Source organism: Mauremys mutica, chromosome 10 (genome assembly GCF_020497125.1).
Source record: "Mauremys mutica isolate MM-2020 ecotype Southern chromosome 10, ASM2049712v1, whole genome shotgun sequence".
NCBI classification, from domain to species: Eukaryota; Metazoa; Chordata; order Testudines; family Geoemydidae; genus Mauremys; species Mauremys mutica.
The window spans coordinates 12,425,177-12,441,627 of NC_059081.1; the positions used below are offsets into that span (position 1 = coordinate 12,425,177).

At 44.0% G+C, this 16,451-nt stretch overlaps 1 protein-coding gene across 1 annotated transcript in view; it reads right to left on the reverse strand.

Moving 5' to 3' along the window:
- The window catches only part of MUC13 (mucin 13, cell surface associated), a 44,769-nt gene that overhangs the window by 3,892 nt on the left and 24,426 nt on the right, over nucleotides 1-16,451 (reverse strand). The window contains exons 11-17 of the mRNA XM_045032822.1: nucleotides 14,621-14,727; nucleotides 12,017-12,075; nucleotides 10,130-10,293; nucleotides 7,448-7,573; nucleotides 6,068-6,182; nucleotides 5,051-5,088; nucleotides 747-834 (exon numbers count right to left, since the gene is read on the reverse strand). Coding sequence (XP_044888757.1) covers nucleotides 747-834; nucleotides 5,051-5,088; nucleotides 6,068-6,182; nucleotides 7,448-7,573; nucleotides 10,130-10,293; nucleotides 12,017-12,075; nucleotides 14,621-14,727 — 697 coding nt within the window. The remainder of the gene's footprint in view (nucleotides 1-746; nucleotides 835-5,050; nucleotides 5,089-6,067; nucleotides 6,183-7,447; nucleotides 7,574-10,129; nucleotides 10,294-12,016; nucleotides 12,076-14,620; nucleotides 14,728-16,451) is intronic.

A 16,451-nucleotide genomic window follows, 5' to 3' on the forward strand; every position in this document is an offset into this window, starting at 1 on the left:
TCCCCTGTCGCCTACTTGGTGGGTTGGCTTAAGGACAGGCTGGCCCTGCAGCACCCCCGCCTTCTTGTTATTGCCGCTCCCTGTCCCTCAACCACAAGTTGCCCCTGAAGCCGGTCCTGTCCCACCTCCTGGAGCTCACCCTCACTGGCTTCCCACCTGCCAGCACTGGCTGCCCACTGGGGCTCATCCCTGCCCCATCCCTGAGAAACTCTCTGACAAAACCCGGGACTTTTACTGTCCCAAGAAGACTTACAGATTTCCCACGACAGCTACTTCGAACAAGGGATGATCCTGGGAAAACCTGGACAGGGAGCAACCCACGTGGCCAAGGAGGGCCACAGAGGTGCTGAACTTGAGCTCCATAGTCTGTCCCTGGGCTCAAGGGGTGGAGTCTGACCTCCCTTCAGGCTGTGGGTTGGGGCAGAGATATGAATTTAGAGGCTTTAAGCCGCCGGAGGGGGTACATTTCAACCATATCTCCATAGTTTGGAAACAGACACCCAGGGCCAGATTCTCAACAGCGTGAGCACCCATTTCTCACGACAGCACACAAACTATTAGAGGGACACGTTCACAGGGACAAATACCTAACTTTCATGCAAAATGGTGGTACTGCTGTGTCCCAAATAGAGAGACAATTGCATTGGCAGCTTTAAACATCTGGTCCCTCTTTTTGAAACTAGCCCATTCCATACAGCTTAGCAATTTCCCTTGTGTTCAAGCGCCTAGCAAGCAACTATTTGTACCTCCGTGAAGTGAAAATGAGTCCTACAATTAAGCCCAGGATAAGAGCCCCACCCAGGGCAGCCACAATGATAAGGATCAACAAGGAATCTGAAAAGAGAGAGATTAAAAATTCATAGCAAACATGGTATACAAGGGAACCTCTAATATACTACAACAGGAATATATTCTGGAGTAAAATAGATTCTGTACCATCAAAACATATCTGTCTTTCAGGCTATTACTCTTGGGGCTGTGCTTATGAGATGGCCACCATCATGGATTGAACCACTCTGCTCCAGAGCTAAAAGCATAAGCTGCTATAGTTTGAGCTAAAGCGCAGGGAGAACTGTAACACCTTATATCCGCTGTGAATCTGCAGAGGGAGACCCCACAACACCCACTCACCAGTGGGTTACATACTTTCTCAGCTCAAAGGAAGCTCATCCAAAGCATCTGAGGCCCATAGCAGTTTGAATTCTGGATCAGCCCCCACTTACATGACATTGGCCACCTTATCTTGGCCAACACACTGGGGATTGAACTAGGAACCACCAGAGCTAAAAGTATAAGCTACTAAGGCTCTAACTAAAGAGCCAAACCGGTACAGGTAGGGATTATAACAACTCATATCCTCTGTGGATCTGCATGGGGGAGGCGGAGACTCTTTAACACTCACCGGTGGGTTATACTTGCCATCAGAAAACTCCTGCTCCTGCATTAGGCTCTGCTAGTAAAGACCCTTGCATGGGTGAAGAGTTCTCTTGAAGTAAATGGTCCTCAGCACGTGTTCCATACCAGCAGATCCCAGTGCAGGCTCAGAGCCTAAGGTTGTGAATTAACCTCTATTGCAACCTCCTATTTACACTTGCTTGTGCCTCTCTGACATATTTTCTTTTTTGAGCTGAAATGTCACCTGTTTGCTCTCAGTGAAAGCCTGGAGTTTTTGGAAAGTTGGAGAAAATCCCTTTGTATAGTTACACCTTATGGAAGGGTGGGAAAAAATACCCACTTGGGTAAAACTGATTTTTTTCTTCTGACTGTCTGCTATTTCCCAAATTTTGTTTGTGAAAATAAAACATTCCCCCTCTCCCATTTTTCTACAGCCGTCACCTACCTCCCCACCCAAAAAATCATTACAAACAGGGGCGGCTCTACAAATTTGGCCGCCCCAAGCAGTCATGCCCGGGAGGCGCCCCCGAGCCGCGGGAGCAGCGGACCTCCCGCGGGCATGACTGCGGAGGGTCCGCTGGTCGCGCGGCTCGGCTGGACCTCCCGCAGCTGCGGGCGGTTCGCTGGTCCGGCGGCTCCGGTTGAGCTGCCACAGGCATGTCTGCGGGAGGTCCAGCCGAGCCGCGGGACCAGCGAACCGTCCGCAGTCATGCCTGCGGGAGGTCCACTGGAGCCGCCGGCCGAGCGTCCCCTCCGCAGTCATGCCTGCGGCAGGTCCGCTGCTCCCGGGGCTCCGGTGGACCTCCCGCAGGCATGACTGCGGCAGGTCTGCCGGCCCAGCCTGCCGCCCCCCCCGGGAAAGGGCCGCCCCACGCGGGTGCTTGCCCCGCTGGGGTCTACAGCCGGCCCTGATTACAAATCATTGTTTTCGTTCAATTGTTTTGGGGTGGGGGGCATGAAGGGAAGTTCCAACTATGTCTATTCTGAACTTTTAAATTTTTATCTCTTCACAGGGGAGGACAGATGGGTGCAAGTATGAGCCTGAAGGCCTGAGTTTAATTCCCAGCTCTGCTACAGACTTCTTATATGACCTTGGGCAAATCATTTAAACACACTCTGCCTCAACGGTCTTTCTATAAAATAGGGCTCATACCACTTTCTGACCTCATAGACCTGTGTAGATTAAAGTTTCTGAAGACACTATAAACTCCTCGGTCAAGAATCATTGCCTTGATCAATTTGGGGAGGAAATTTCAGTAGGGAAGTTCTCTTTTACACTTGCTTAGGATGACATTTTTCTGATGCTTTTAGTTGTGTAATTGCCTGAAGCACTGTGGAATAATAAAAACCACCTACCCAATGCCATAGTGCTGCAGCTATAGTTTTTCTGCATCTATAGTGTGGAGGAGTTTAACCACATGGAATTAAGCAAAATACATTTGCACAACTCCATAATGCTGCAGCTTCAGTTTCTGCTTTAAGATAGGGTAACCAGAAACTTATTTGCTAACTTTGGTGAGTAAAATAACTTTTCATTGCTCTTTACTCCTGCAGAGTCAACACAACTAAGGGGAGATCTACCCTAGAAGTGCTACATCAGCGCAGCTGCGCCCCTGTAGTGCATCTGGTGAAGACACTCTGTGCCGATGGGAAAGCGCTCTCCTGTCGGCATAATTACTCCACCTCCGTGAGTGGCGGAAGCTATGTCAGCGGGAGAGCGTCTCCTGCCGACATAGCGCTGGTGTGAACAGTGCTTAGGTCGCTGTAACTTGCATTGTTCAGGAAGATGGTTTTTTTCACACCCTTGAGTGACATATGTTAGACCGACTTAAGCAGTAGTGGAGATCTGCCCTCAGAGAGAGTGACCTGGATTCCATATCCTCTTGCAATCACTTAGCTCTGTGCAGCTACACCACAGGCAATGAGGGTACAAAGTGTCTCTAAATGTTTACTCTGAAGATAGCGGGGAGGAGGGGAAGAGATATAGTGGAGGCTATCACTTTGCCCACACAACCTTTAGTACTAGTAGTGCTGTAGCAGTTTGGATCACGAGTTAGTCTGTTAAATGTATATCTTTGGTAGACTCCATTTGGTATGTGGGTGAGTTGATGTTGCCCTCTAAATTTTATTGTTAGAATTTCCCAAGATTGTCTTTAAATTCATAACCTTGCTGTTGCATTTGTGCGTATTTTAAGCAATTGATTTTCTTAATTGTTTTAGAAAAGGCATTAGAAGAAAGAACCCAAAAGCCTTCTTAACAAAATACATGCAGAGCATTCAATGAGGTAAAAAATTTCTTCCTCTTATAACAATGTGCTTTTGCCTGGCCAGCTTTTCCGTGCTGTGTTAAAACTATTATTAGCCATTTCCCTAAACTTTCAGGCCAAACATGCAAAGGTTTTGAGGTCTTAGAGGTGAATACATAAATTGGTATATGTTTAACCTGTATAAGAATACAGTGGGGGTAAGAGGAGTTGAAACATTCACACACAAATGCACCCTGCACTGAATAAGACCCCAGCCAGTCGCAGTGATTAAACAGTCATAAGTGTCAATTCTTCAGCAAACTTTTCTCTACACAGGATGATACTGTAGCCACAACCCGAGAGGGACAAGGGGGACATTTCTCTCACAACAATATTTTCCTATCCTGTAAGATGTTGAAAAATTGGAGAGTTTGCAGATAAAACCCACAAGAATGAAGGAGCTCAATCTGTTCAGCTATCAAAAAGAAGATCAAGAGGTGACTTAATCATAGTGTATAAATACCTTCCTGAGGAGAAAATATGGGGTACTAAATGGCACTTTAATGTAGCAGAGAAAGGTATGACGAGAACCAGTGGATGAAGTTAAAGCTAGACAAATTCAGACTAGAAATAAGGCATGAAGGATGATTAACCACTGGAAAAAATTAATTACCAAGGGAAGTGGTGGATTCTCCATCTCTTGATGCCTTCAGAACAAGACTGGATGGTTTTCTGAAAGACGTGCTTTAGCCAAACACAAGTTATTGGGCTCAACGTAGGTGTAATTGGATGCAATTTGATAGCCTGTGTTCTATGGACACAAGGAGGTCAAACTAGATCATCTAATGCAGTGGTTCCCAAACTTGTTCTCCCGCTTGCGCAAGGAAAGCTCCTGGCAGGCCAGGCCAGTTTGTTTATCTGCCGCGTCCGTAGGTCCAGCCGATCGCGGCTCCCAGTGGCTGCAGTTCGCTGCTCCAGGCCAATGGGAGCTGCTGGAAGTGGTGGCCAGTATGTCCCTCGGCCTGCGCCACTTCCCACAGCCCCCATTGGCCTGAAGCAGCAAACCACGGCCACTGGGAGCCGTGATCGGCTGAACCTGCGGACGCGGCAGGTAAACAAACCGGCCTGGCCCGCCAGGGGCTTTCTCTGAACAAGCGGCAGAACAAGTTTTGGAACCACTGATCTAATAGTTTCTTCTGGCCTTAAAGTCTATGATGCTTCTCTCCACATGGCTACAGGGCTCATGCTTTTTAACTCATCCTTCCCTAACTTTTTGTTGTTGTTAACATGGTGTGTTTGCATCTCCATATGCTACTAATGCTCACTCTACTATTGCAGGGTCTGCTCTGCAAGTAAAACATAGCTGGAAATCTTTCCAATAAGTAAACATCAAAAAGTCTTGTACTCACTGTTGCTACAGCCTACTCCAGAGTAGCCCACATTACACCTAAACGATAATAAAAGAAAGGGAAACTGAGTTCATGCTATTCAGTAGATGGTCATGAAACAATGGAACACTCCCACCCACCACCATCTTCTCTTATTGTTGGGTTTCATATTTGTCATCTTATCTCTATATCTACGTAGTTTCTCTGTGGTGATTTGGGTGAGAAGAAACAGTTGAGGAACACCAATTTCCTTTTTAAACTAAAATTTCTTTGACCAAGATTTTCAGACATAGAATCATAGAAGATTAGGGTTGGAAGAGACCTAAGGAGGTCATCTAGTCCAACCCCCATGACTAGTGATTTTGGATGTCTCAATTTTTGAAGTGCCCAACTTGATAAACCTTAAAAGAAGCTGATTTTCAGAATGTGCTGAGCACCCATCTATGAAAATCAAGACTTCGTAGGTGTTTCAAGATGGGTGCCCCAAAATGGAGGCACTCAGAGTCACTAGCCACTTCTGAAAAACTTGGCCTTTGTGAGTCATAGTCTTTCTTGGGCACCTGACTGCCGACAGCGCCTCACTTTTCATCCCAATGTTACCATTTTGAAATAAAACTTATGCTAGTGTCAGCATTAATTTTGCTGGTGAATGTAACAGTCATAGGAACAGCTGGATTGACAGAGAATGAAGAAGTTCTCTGTTTATCCAGAGGTACAGCCTCGGTAGTAGCATAGTTTCCCCACACTACTCCAGTAATGAGTTTCAACCCTGTCCTGGAGGAAGCACCTCTGGAGGGAAACCCAAGCAAAATACCACAGGACATATACTGGTCAGCACATGTGCTTCCCCTGGACCTCAATGGAAGTTCTGCCATGAATTTGAAGCAGTATAGCTCAGTCTTTGTTGCTTACTTAATGTCATTTAATTTGTCCAGTTTAGGGCTGTGATTCTAAAAGCAATATCGTCAACTCCATCCTGTTTTAAATACCGTGTTGCCCCTTATCTTGATAGAACAAAGGAAGTAGCTGAGTACTCACTTCAAGCAGTTTCCATCTTTCTTTTCGAAATTAGGAAGACATTGGCAATCTGGGACATTGTTTCTAGCTATAACACAATGCATGTGCTTTTCTTCAGAACATGTGTTATCACAACCTACATTTTCAATGGGGGGAAAAAAGAGAGTTGTTTTAAAGAAAGTCTGAAAATGGATATTCTGATATAGAGGCTTAATACTTCAATATGCAAATATTTACATTTTTAGTTAACACAGAAGAAGGTGGCAAAACACACATGGTTTTTCCTGTCCCTTTATAAACTCACAGAATTCTGATTCGCCTCTGTACTGTGTTATGTGTTTAAGGGCTACAGAATGATCTTTTAATAGAAATACACACACAGAAAGGAAACGTAAATACAAGCACAATAACAGAAGAAAAAGTATCATTGCTTGGTTCCCACCAGTCTGCAGCCTTGCCAACTCTTGCGATTTTATCATGAATTTTTGCAAGAGTTAGTGTTTTCCTTAAAGCCCTTGGAATCAGTTAATTATGTGAGAAATCTCAGCTAATAAAGCATGTTTCTAGCACTCGTGATTATGGAGAAAGGCTTGAAAACATGAACTGAATATCTGGTAAAGGCTCCAAAACCAAAAGGCAAATCAGAACCCCAAATTCCTTATCTTCTGAAATCCCCTCATGATTTTTGAATGCTTAGGGTTGGCAATGCTGTCATGTGCGGCACAGTCACAATACAACCCCTAAAGCCCAGCGGGCAGCAGGGCAACTGAATCCTAGAAAGAGGATTAGGGGTAGTTGGACTGCTGGCTAGCTCTGGGTTGTGGTGAGCCAATGGGCAAATCTCAGTTTGGGGAGGACCATAGGCCCCAAGAAAATCTGCAGACTGTCAGGGAAAATAATAATCCTGAGTCCCACTGGCATGCTGGTAAGAGCCAATATTTTATTCAGTAGGTCCTGTCAGATGACAAAGTCCTGCTATTTGTAAACCACTGGTATGCACGGTCAGGCTCCAGATTCTTTCAAACCCAGCAGTCATGGTGGATTGACTCCTCAACTGTTTGCAAGGAGAGTAGATTGTCTACCCAATACTCAGCTGGCTATGTGCTGCCAATACTGTGATTTCCATCACAATAATCATATGTTTTAAATTACTCATGTACTTAAGAGCTTTGCTAAATTGGAATGGAATTACTCATGTCATTAAAGTTAAGCACATGCTTAAGGCCACTGTTTCATTAGGGCTGCAGTGCCCAATTTTCAGAGCTGCAGATGCTCAGCACCGGAGAAAATCCCTTTTTTTCCCCCAAATGGTGCTGACAGAGTGCGACAAAGGAGGAATGAAGGTGGGGAGGGGAAAGCACAACCCATTATAAGAGCTTACAATGGTCACAAAGCTCTCACCTGAACAGCTTTTATCTTCTGGGTTCTTCTTAGAAAACCCTGATTTACATTCACACGTTACTCCATCGGTGTCCTGGCAAGTAGTAGTTGCCTTATCACAGCCATAAATGTCACATTGTACAAGTGCTAAAAACAAAATTAAGTATTTCAAAGACTGATCATAAAGTAAAATCTATAGTTACCAGTAGCCTTTAATATGAAGCAGGGTGCCTGCTTAATAACCTATGTATTGTATAGTTTGTATTTCTGAATTCAGTTTTAAGATATAGGTAGGGTACAAATACCCCCGTCACCTTGAATTAACCCTTACAGTATTGACAACCTTCCCAACAACTGAACCATTCCCATCACAGGTGCTGATCTCTCATTTCTCCCTGCCTACAACTGGCCCGATCTGCCTCCCAGCAGGCCAACCTTCCCCAAGGCCATCCAGAAAGAGTGATGTTCTGCCAATACTTTAACGAAGAGCTCTTGTGAAAATTTCTTCCCTTAACCCCCTTTAAAAAAACACATTCCACCCCCTGCCCTCCCATACAGGGAGTTGCTCTTGAGTGGAGACTATTGATGGATGTAAAGCTGAGCATACATGTAAGTATTTGCAGGATCCGGGCTTATATTTAATATGTCATACAGTGTTCAGCTTATATATAACTTGAAATTGGGATAGAAGCTCAGACTAGGGGAGGAGCTCTATAATTGATTGGGGTTAGAAGAAATTTCCCCTTTGCACGGGTTATTCAGTAATTTCCACTATGGAGTTTCTTCTACCTTTTTCTGAGGCATTTGGTACTGACCACGCAGAGACAGGATGCTGCACTAGGTTCACTTGATTGTCTGAACAAGAAGAGCCATTTCTATATTTCTATATTATTTAAAATTGATTCAGGAAAATAAACCTCAAAATGATATTCTGAAAATAAATCTCTCAGGATTTTGTTTAAAGTTGGTTTAAAAAACTATGGCATTGTTTGATTTGCACAGCTGTAAGTGATGAAAAATGAGTAAATGGCACTAATAACGCACTACTTACATTTTAGTTTAATTTTTCCATTTAGAATGTTACATCCTCAAAAAAAGGACTAGCATAAAATATTCTGTCAGACTCAAACTTCATAAATCAAACTTGTCGCTACAGCACTGATAGTGCTCAGACACCCCATTCACAGAAGGAAACTTTTTTAGAAGATAATTAGGCATCTTAAATTATTTAATAATGGACTATAAATAGAAGTGACTGAGTTGTAAATTTTAAAGATTCAGTTTTACAGAGCAATCTTAATCCACCATGACTCACAAGGAGTTCAAATCTATTGTAATTCAGGCAAAATTGAGTCACATGCTAGGTCAGCCTCTGAGCCCTCCCCCAAATTTTCAACAAAGGATCCATCTCAGTTCCTAACTATGGGCTTAAATCCTGCAAGGTACCCAGTGAACTGACCTTGATCTAGCAAAGCACTTTAGCACATGCTTAACTTTAAGCATGTGGATAGTATTACTGGGTAAATATGCTGGCTTTGTTTTAGCAAGGCAATAAAGCACAAAAGTAGTCGCACTGAACTCAATGGAATTATTCATGTGCTTAAAGTTAAACATATGCGTTAGTGCTTTACTGGCTAAGGACAAAAGGATTTGGCATCCATACAAATGAGCCATAAGGCCCTGCTCCCATCACGAGTTCTGCATGGATACAGGTGTCCATTTGCATGGAGCTCAGTGCAGGATCAGGCCATTGGTGTGCAAGTTTTATTTTTGCCAGAGCTGGTTAAAAATGTGAACATTTTTCATGAAAATTTTAGAAAAAAATATCTTGTCCCTGTGTTTCCTTGAAAAATGTCAACATTTTTTGACTGGTCCCAGCTTCTCTTTATTTTTAATTAATGATACTTTTGCAGGAAATAGTAGAGAAAGTGCAAAACATAACAAAAGATGTTCAGCTCTAAGCATTAATGCATTTTTCCTGCAAGTGTTGGTTGTTTTAGTAACATAAGAATTTGTATACTGGATTACAGTGGTGAGACATCTAGTCCGGTCCTGGTCACTGCGGCCACAGTTCAGAAAAGAGCTCAAGCATGTGCTTAATCTATCCCTATTCAAGAAAACACTTAAGCACATGCTTAAGCTAAGCATTTACTTAAATATTTTCCTAAATAGAGATGCTGGCCTAAAAGTGACCAATACCGGATGCTACAGAGGATGGGGTAAGAAACCCCCTAGTGGACAATTATGAATAATCAGACAATAAAGAAGTTTCTTCCTCACTCGCGAGTAAGAGATTGTCTTATGTTCAGAAACACAGGAGTCATATTTATTTTATTTTTGTCCTGTCTAAAGGGAGGGACTGTATTTTTATTATGTGTTTGTCCTGCACCTGGTACAATGGGTTCCAGGTCCAGGACTAGTTGCTGTGACAATACAAACACTAAATAACAACACTCCCATTAACTGCATAACCTGTAACATTCAGAAAAACATTCATTTTGGGAAATGAATATTTCTCTTCTATTCCCAAATACAAATAGAACATTGTCTGTGTCTCAAAAAGACAAAAAGTTACAACGAATGGTTGCGTTTTCAAAGTAGATTAGGGGATAACTCATTAACATTATCGAAGGGTATGTTTCTAAGAGCTTTGTCCTCATCAGCTTGGAAAATCTCAGCCAGTGTTCTTAGTGCGGTACTTACTTTGATAGCTACTGAAATTGGGATTGCTTTTCATTGCGTCGTCTATGAGTTTAGTAACTTCGCTAGAGTTTAATTTTGTGGTCACTTTAAACATGTTCTTTACTGTCACACTAGTTCCACTGGTCCCCGCTTTATTCTGTATTTTAGATTTTGCTGAACTTTGTCTGAAAAATAAATATCTAGTGTAATTGTAGAAAGTACCATAAACACCACATTTACTTTAACAACAGATTTTTGTAACCGATCAAACAGGCATATCGTAGGCAGCGAGAGCAGATTTGCCCACAGACACATTATACCGCTGTGCAGTGGCTCTTGGTTCTCACCCAGCGATAACATCTTGAGGGGGTGAAGATAATTCAGTCTCCACATCCCATTCTTTAGTCTCTGCTCTGCCAACAAGTGAGCCAATGAATGCCACGTGAGTTGCAACAGGATTTTATGAAATGGTCATTTTCTCACTAGAAATTAGACTGAGATCACAAAATCACTGACTACTGGTTATTTGCACCAACCAGGATCTCATGTCAACTGGTAACCAAGAGGTTTAAGATGCTCTGTCTTACTTAGTAACATATTGAGGCATCCAGTTCCTGTTGTGATGAGGTTTTCACTCTTAACCCTAATCATTACACTTTCAAGAGCAAGATTTTCAAATAACATGGGTGTACAATTGCCCAAGTAATTTTTGCACATTGTGTTAAGTGCATATGTACATGTACAAATCAGGGCCGCCCAGAGGATTCCGGGGGCCCGGGGTCTTTGGCGGTGGGGGGCCCCGCTTCGGCGGTAAGTCGGCGGCGGGGGGCCTTTCGTTCCGGGACCCGCCGCCAAAGTGCCCCAAAGACCCACAGCGGGGACCCTCCTCCGCCGAATTACTGCCAAAGCGGGACCCGCCGCCGAAGTGCAGCCCCCACCGCGGGTCTTCGGGGCACTTAGACGGCGGGTCCCGGAACGGAAGGACCCTCCCCCCGCCGCCGAATTACCGCCGAAGACCCGGCTGCACTCCGGTGGCAGGTCCCGCTTCGGCGGTAATTCGGTGGCGGGGGGGGTCCTTCTATCCCGGAGAGGAAGGACCCCCCGCCAGCGAAGACCGGGAGCGAAGAAGCTCCGGGGGCCCGGGCCCCGCGAGTGTTTTCTGGGGCCCCCGGAGCGAGTGAAGGACCCCACTCCAGGGGCCCCGAAAAACTCTCGTGGGGGCCCCTGCTGGGCCTGGGGTAAATTGCCCCTCTTGCCCCCGCCTCTGGGTGGCCCTGGTACAAATAAGTAAAAGGCTGAAGTCAGAGTGGTCCTAAATGTGCCCCCAAAACATTTTCCCTCTTAATGCTGCTGAATACAACAGTAATTTTACTAAGGGCCAGATTCTGATACCTGTATTTATGATGAACAGGGTCTCATGCCATGTTTGTCTTGCTCCATTGGCTATTATCAGTGGGAATACCCATGGAGTAAAGTGCTACTCAGCATAAGTAAGGTTCTTGGAATCTAGCCCTAAAAATGTATGTACCACATCAATGCCATATTCTAATCTCAGTATTTTTGCAAAACTCCCATTGTTACTAGTGGGAGTTCTGCTGTGCATCAAGGGGTATATAGGGTATTGTCTCAGCTCACCCTACACACAGGATGAGTCTGAAACTTCTGATGTTAAATGTGTATGTTCAAAAGTGTGCCAAATTCCCAAAAGCAAGAAGTCCCCACTGATCTGAAACCTCGTTGAGCTGAGTTCATTTCATATTGCTCATCTCATTGGATTAAATGAGGATTGACGGTATATAAGCTGGGGCAAACTAAGAAAGCAATGTGAGCTATGTGTTCTGTGTCTATGCTATGTACACAAAGAAAGATCACACACACACACACACACACAGGAGCTGCTGAACTTACTTTATATTCACAATTATCGTCTCTTCATAGTCTGTCTCATTTTTGAAAGCTGTTTTGCACTATGAAAGATAAAATGAATTTGGTTTATACCTTTGTAAGACCACAGAACAAAATAGCCAAGGAAAATTTGCAGGGTTCATCTCTCTCAGAGCCAGTTAGGGAAATCAAAGGCCCAGAGTTCCTCATGCCATGTCCAGGCAAATTCCTATTGACTCCTAAGAGAGCTCGGCCAAAGCAAGGAATGCCGGAGTGGGCCATACAATTATGGGTATAATAATAAATTACCACTACATACAGACACTGTAGGGAGCACCATCCTCCCAGGATCCACACTTAAAGAGATGACTCTGTGCACAGATCTTCCTCATCCAGCTTGGCCCGAGGGGGAGGGGGGCTCAGCCACCCCGGTGGAACCAAAACCCTGTTCCCCACGACACTATGGAGGGGCATCCTTGGGCCTCTGATATCCATGGTGAGGAAGCAGACCAGGGACGGAAGCAGCAGGAAGCAGACCAGGGACGGAGGCAGCAGGAAGCAGACCAGGGACGGGGTGGGTTCAGGATGAACATCATTTCCCTCCTTGCCCCCTTGGCAAGCGGTGAATGGTTAGTTGAGTCTTAAGCAGCGGTAACTTTTCTGTGCTTCCTCCTCCACCCCATCCAGCCCCCGACGGTGTGCACTGGAGCTTTCCCCCCACCACTTAAAGTACGGTAGAGGGAAGTTTCCCAGAAGCACTGGATAATGGAGGAAACCTTGGTAGCACAGGTCCAATGGAGGCTCACAGCTAGAGAGCATGTGCAGGACAGTGAACCCAGGAGATGGTGGGGAGGCACATCTGCCCACAGATGTTCCTGTTCCTCACAGATATTCATGTGGATCTGGGAGGTTTAGTGGCTAAGCCCCCTTCTTTGAGCACCAGGATGTGTGTGTGCGGGCACACTCATACACAGATTCCATCCTCCTGGCTTAAGTACCCAGGGGAAATCCCACAATGAGAAACTCATAGTGGCTTCTGTTTCGAGACCTCCTCACACAGGTTTCTTAGCAAAATCTCCCTTCCCTTCACCTATCAGTGCCATGTGGGGCACCAAGAATCACCTCTTATGATGAGCAAATCTATCATCATAGTCCATTAAAGAACACTAGTATAATCATCCCACTTCCCCAGGAAAGATGTTCCAAGACTTCAGTTAATGTTTATACATCTGCACATGGTATTTAACATTCCCCTCATTCATACTATTCATCTACTTATGGAACAGAAATTAGGACTCTTATTTCGGTGCCTAAATCCATATTTAGACATCTAACCTTTAGGCACCAATGTCTGAAAATGTTGGCCTTTACTTATGGTCAGATGGTAGGAATACCTTTTCCTGTATAAAACTGTAACCTACTTTTACTCTTATGATTGAGAATTACTGTCTCGAACTTGCTGATGATGTTCAAATAGTTATCACTGAGTAGGATCATGTTTATTATGACGTGCATGTTATTCCAATCAAGGCATGAGGCTATACAAAAAGTACAGAATTTGTAATAAGAAAATAAATTTGTATTCCTTGTAGAAACATTTGAATTTAAAAAAGTGTGCAGATACAGAAGCCTTAGGATACAGGTTCCCAGAGCTTTAAAATTGTACAGATTCAAGGTATACAACAGAGCTGGTCAGAATATTTCCAGTTGAACAATATTCCAGCAGAAAATGCTGTTTTGTCAAAAAATGTAAATGTTTTGCAGGAACATGTCGATTTCTATGAAAGCGGCAATGGAAAAAATGGAGGTAGCAGTGGAGTTTTCCCTTCTATCAGCCTAGGGGGTTCCCTCTCCTCCTCGACTGGAGGTTTCTCCCTCCCCCTCCCTGCCATCCTAAGTCAGCCGGGAGGAAGGGACAGGGAGACCTGGGACAGGTGCCAGCAGCATTGATATGTTCCCAAATGGGAATTTCCTTTTCATGGGAAATACTGAAGTTTGATGTTTTGATCCGATCTGGAACAAAACAAAATCTTGCACACTTGGAATTTCCTGTGGGACAGAAATCCCATTTGTTGGCCAGCTCTAGTATACAAGGCCAAATCTTGGTTTCTTATCTATGAAAGAAAGAGAACAATACTTCAGGCACAACCTATACTGCCAAACTCAGTTTCTTATCCGCTTCTAGGCCCTAATTTCACCACAGCCTGCTCCCAGACTGCAGTCCCTGCACCAACTTTTATTTAATACCTTGGAGAGGGCTTCCAACCTGCCTTGCTCTTAAAGGGATAGCACCCTGTCATAGGGTCTGTTTGTTTTACGTTCTGCAGGACTTTTTCATAAGGGAAGCAAGTAAGCAAATTAGGGGCAAATTCTGATCTCCGACACATACATGCAACTTCCACTGACTTCCGTAGGAATGATGTGTGTACGTATCTGAGGGTAGAATTTGGCTGCCGTGTAAAGGGGTCTAGACTGATGTAGCATGTCCCGTGATGGAGGTAGAGGAAGGTGTAAGTTACACTGACCAAGACTCCACTTTGAGGTCCCATATCTTCCTGCACATATCTCATTCTAGGAAGCAGATCTCACGATTAAATATATATGGAAGAATTTTTTTAAATAACTCACAAAATCTGTGACGATGCTGTATAATATCTTATACTCTGAAGAGCCTTCATTTGCCATACTGTCAGAATACGGTATATTCAGTGTAAACTGTCCAGGGAATACTTTTCCTAAAAATAAAGCAGAGACATTAATTCATTACACTGCATTTGTAATTAACAGGGTTAAATGTTGGGTTATCCATGTTTTAGAAATGAGAAGCAGCTCTACATAGGATCCATATTTGCTAATTTTCTTCTATTGGAGGAGACAGGAAGGGATAAGTATTCATTTAACCAACCCTTATCAACAAAGGGCTAAACCCTGCTATCAGTGGGCACGGAGGGAAGAGAAACTGATGTGGTTCTTCTACTAAAATAATGTTAAACTATGAGTGTGGCTCAATGCAAACAAAACCAGGATATGTCTAAGTATTACAGCATTTAATGGCATAAGCCAAGATTTTCATAAATGGGAGTCTAGGGGTCGACATGGGGTCCCTCAGGGATCAGTTCTGGGTCTGGTTCTATTCAATATCTTCATCAGTGAATTAGATAATGGCACAGAGAGTACCCGTATAAAGTTTGCAGAGAATACGAAGCTGGGAGGGGTTGAAAATGCTTTGGAGGATAGGATTAAAATACAAAATGATCTGGATAGCGGATCAAAAGCTAAATATGAGTGAACAGTGTAACACTGTTGCCAAAAAAGCAAACATCATTCTGGGATGTATTAGCAGGAGTGTTGTAAGCAAGACACGAGAAGTAATTCTTCTACTCTACTCCACGCTGATTACTCCTCAACTGGAGTATTGTGTCCAGTTCTGGGCACCACATTTCAGGAAAGATGTGGACAAATTGGAGAAAGTCCAGAGAAGAGCAACAAAAATGATTAAAGGTCTAGAAAACTTGACCTATGAGGGAAGATTGAAAAAAACTGGGTTTGTTTAATCTGGAGAAGAGAGGACAGAGAGGGAAGAGAAGACTCAGGGGACATTTTTCAAGTACATAAAAGGTTGTTACAAGGAGGAGGGAGAAAAATTAACCTTATTCTCCAAGGATAGGACACGAAGCAATGGGCTTAATTTGCAGCAGGGGAGGTTTAGTTTGGACATTAGGAAAAACCTTCCAACTGTCAGGGTGGTTAAGCACTGGAATAAATTGCCTAGGGAGGTTGTGGAATCTCCATCATTGGAGGTTTTTAAGAGCAGGTTAGACAAACACTTGTCAGGGATTGTCTAGATAATACTTAGTCCTGCCATGAGTGCAGGGCACTGGATTAGATGACCTCTCGAGGTCCCCTCCAGTCCTATGATTCTATGATGTATGGATTTTGGGGCAGATTTTCAAAGGTACAGTGGTGCCCAAAGGTGTCTAATGATTGAAATCATGGGTGTTAGGTGCCTAACCTGCTTAGGCACTTCTGAAAATCCTACTTGGTGCCAATATGCATCTCTAGGTGCCTAAATAACTTTGAAAAGCTGGCACCTAAGAGGCCTAATGTCCCCAAATGCTGAGCATCCAGCAGCTCCTATGCAGTCCCACTTCAACAGGACTTGGTGGGTGCTCACCGGTTTGGAAAATCAGGCCATTTTTTTAGAAGCCTATTTTGGGCACCTGCTTTTTTACAATCTTGGCCATAAACATTAGCTCTACTTACCCTGGGATTTCTGCCTGCTTTTCACACAATTTATTCCACACCCTTAGCACTGTGGGAGTGCAATTTTTTCTAGTGTGTTAAATCCTTTTGTTTCAATAATGTTTCAGGAGATAAAACAGGTCAACCCAATGGGAACTATTTGCAGAGTAAAGTACTACTCAGCGTGGGTCAGAGTGGAGGAGAGTTGCCCAGACCA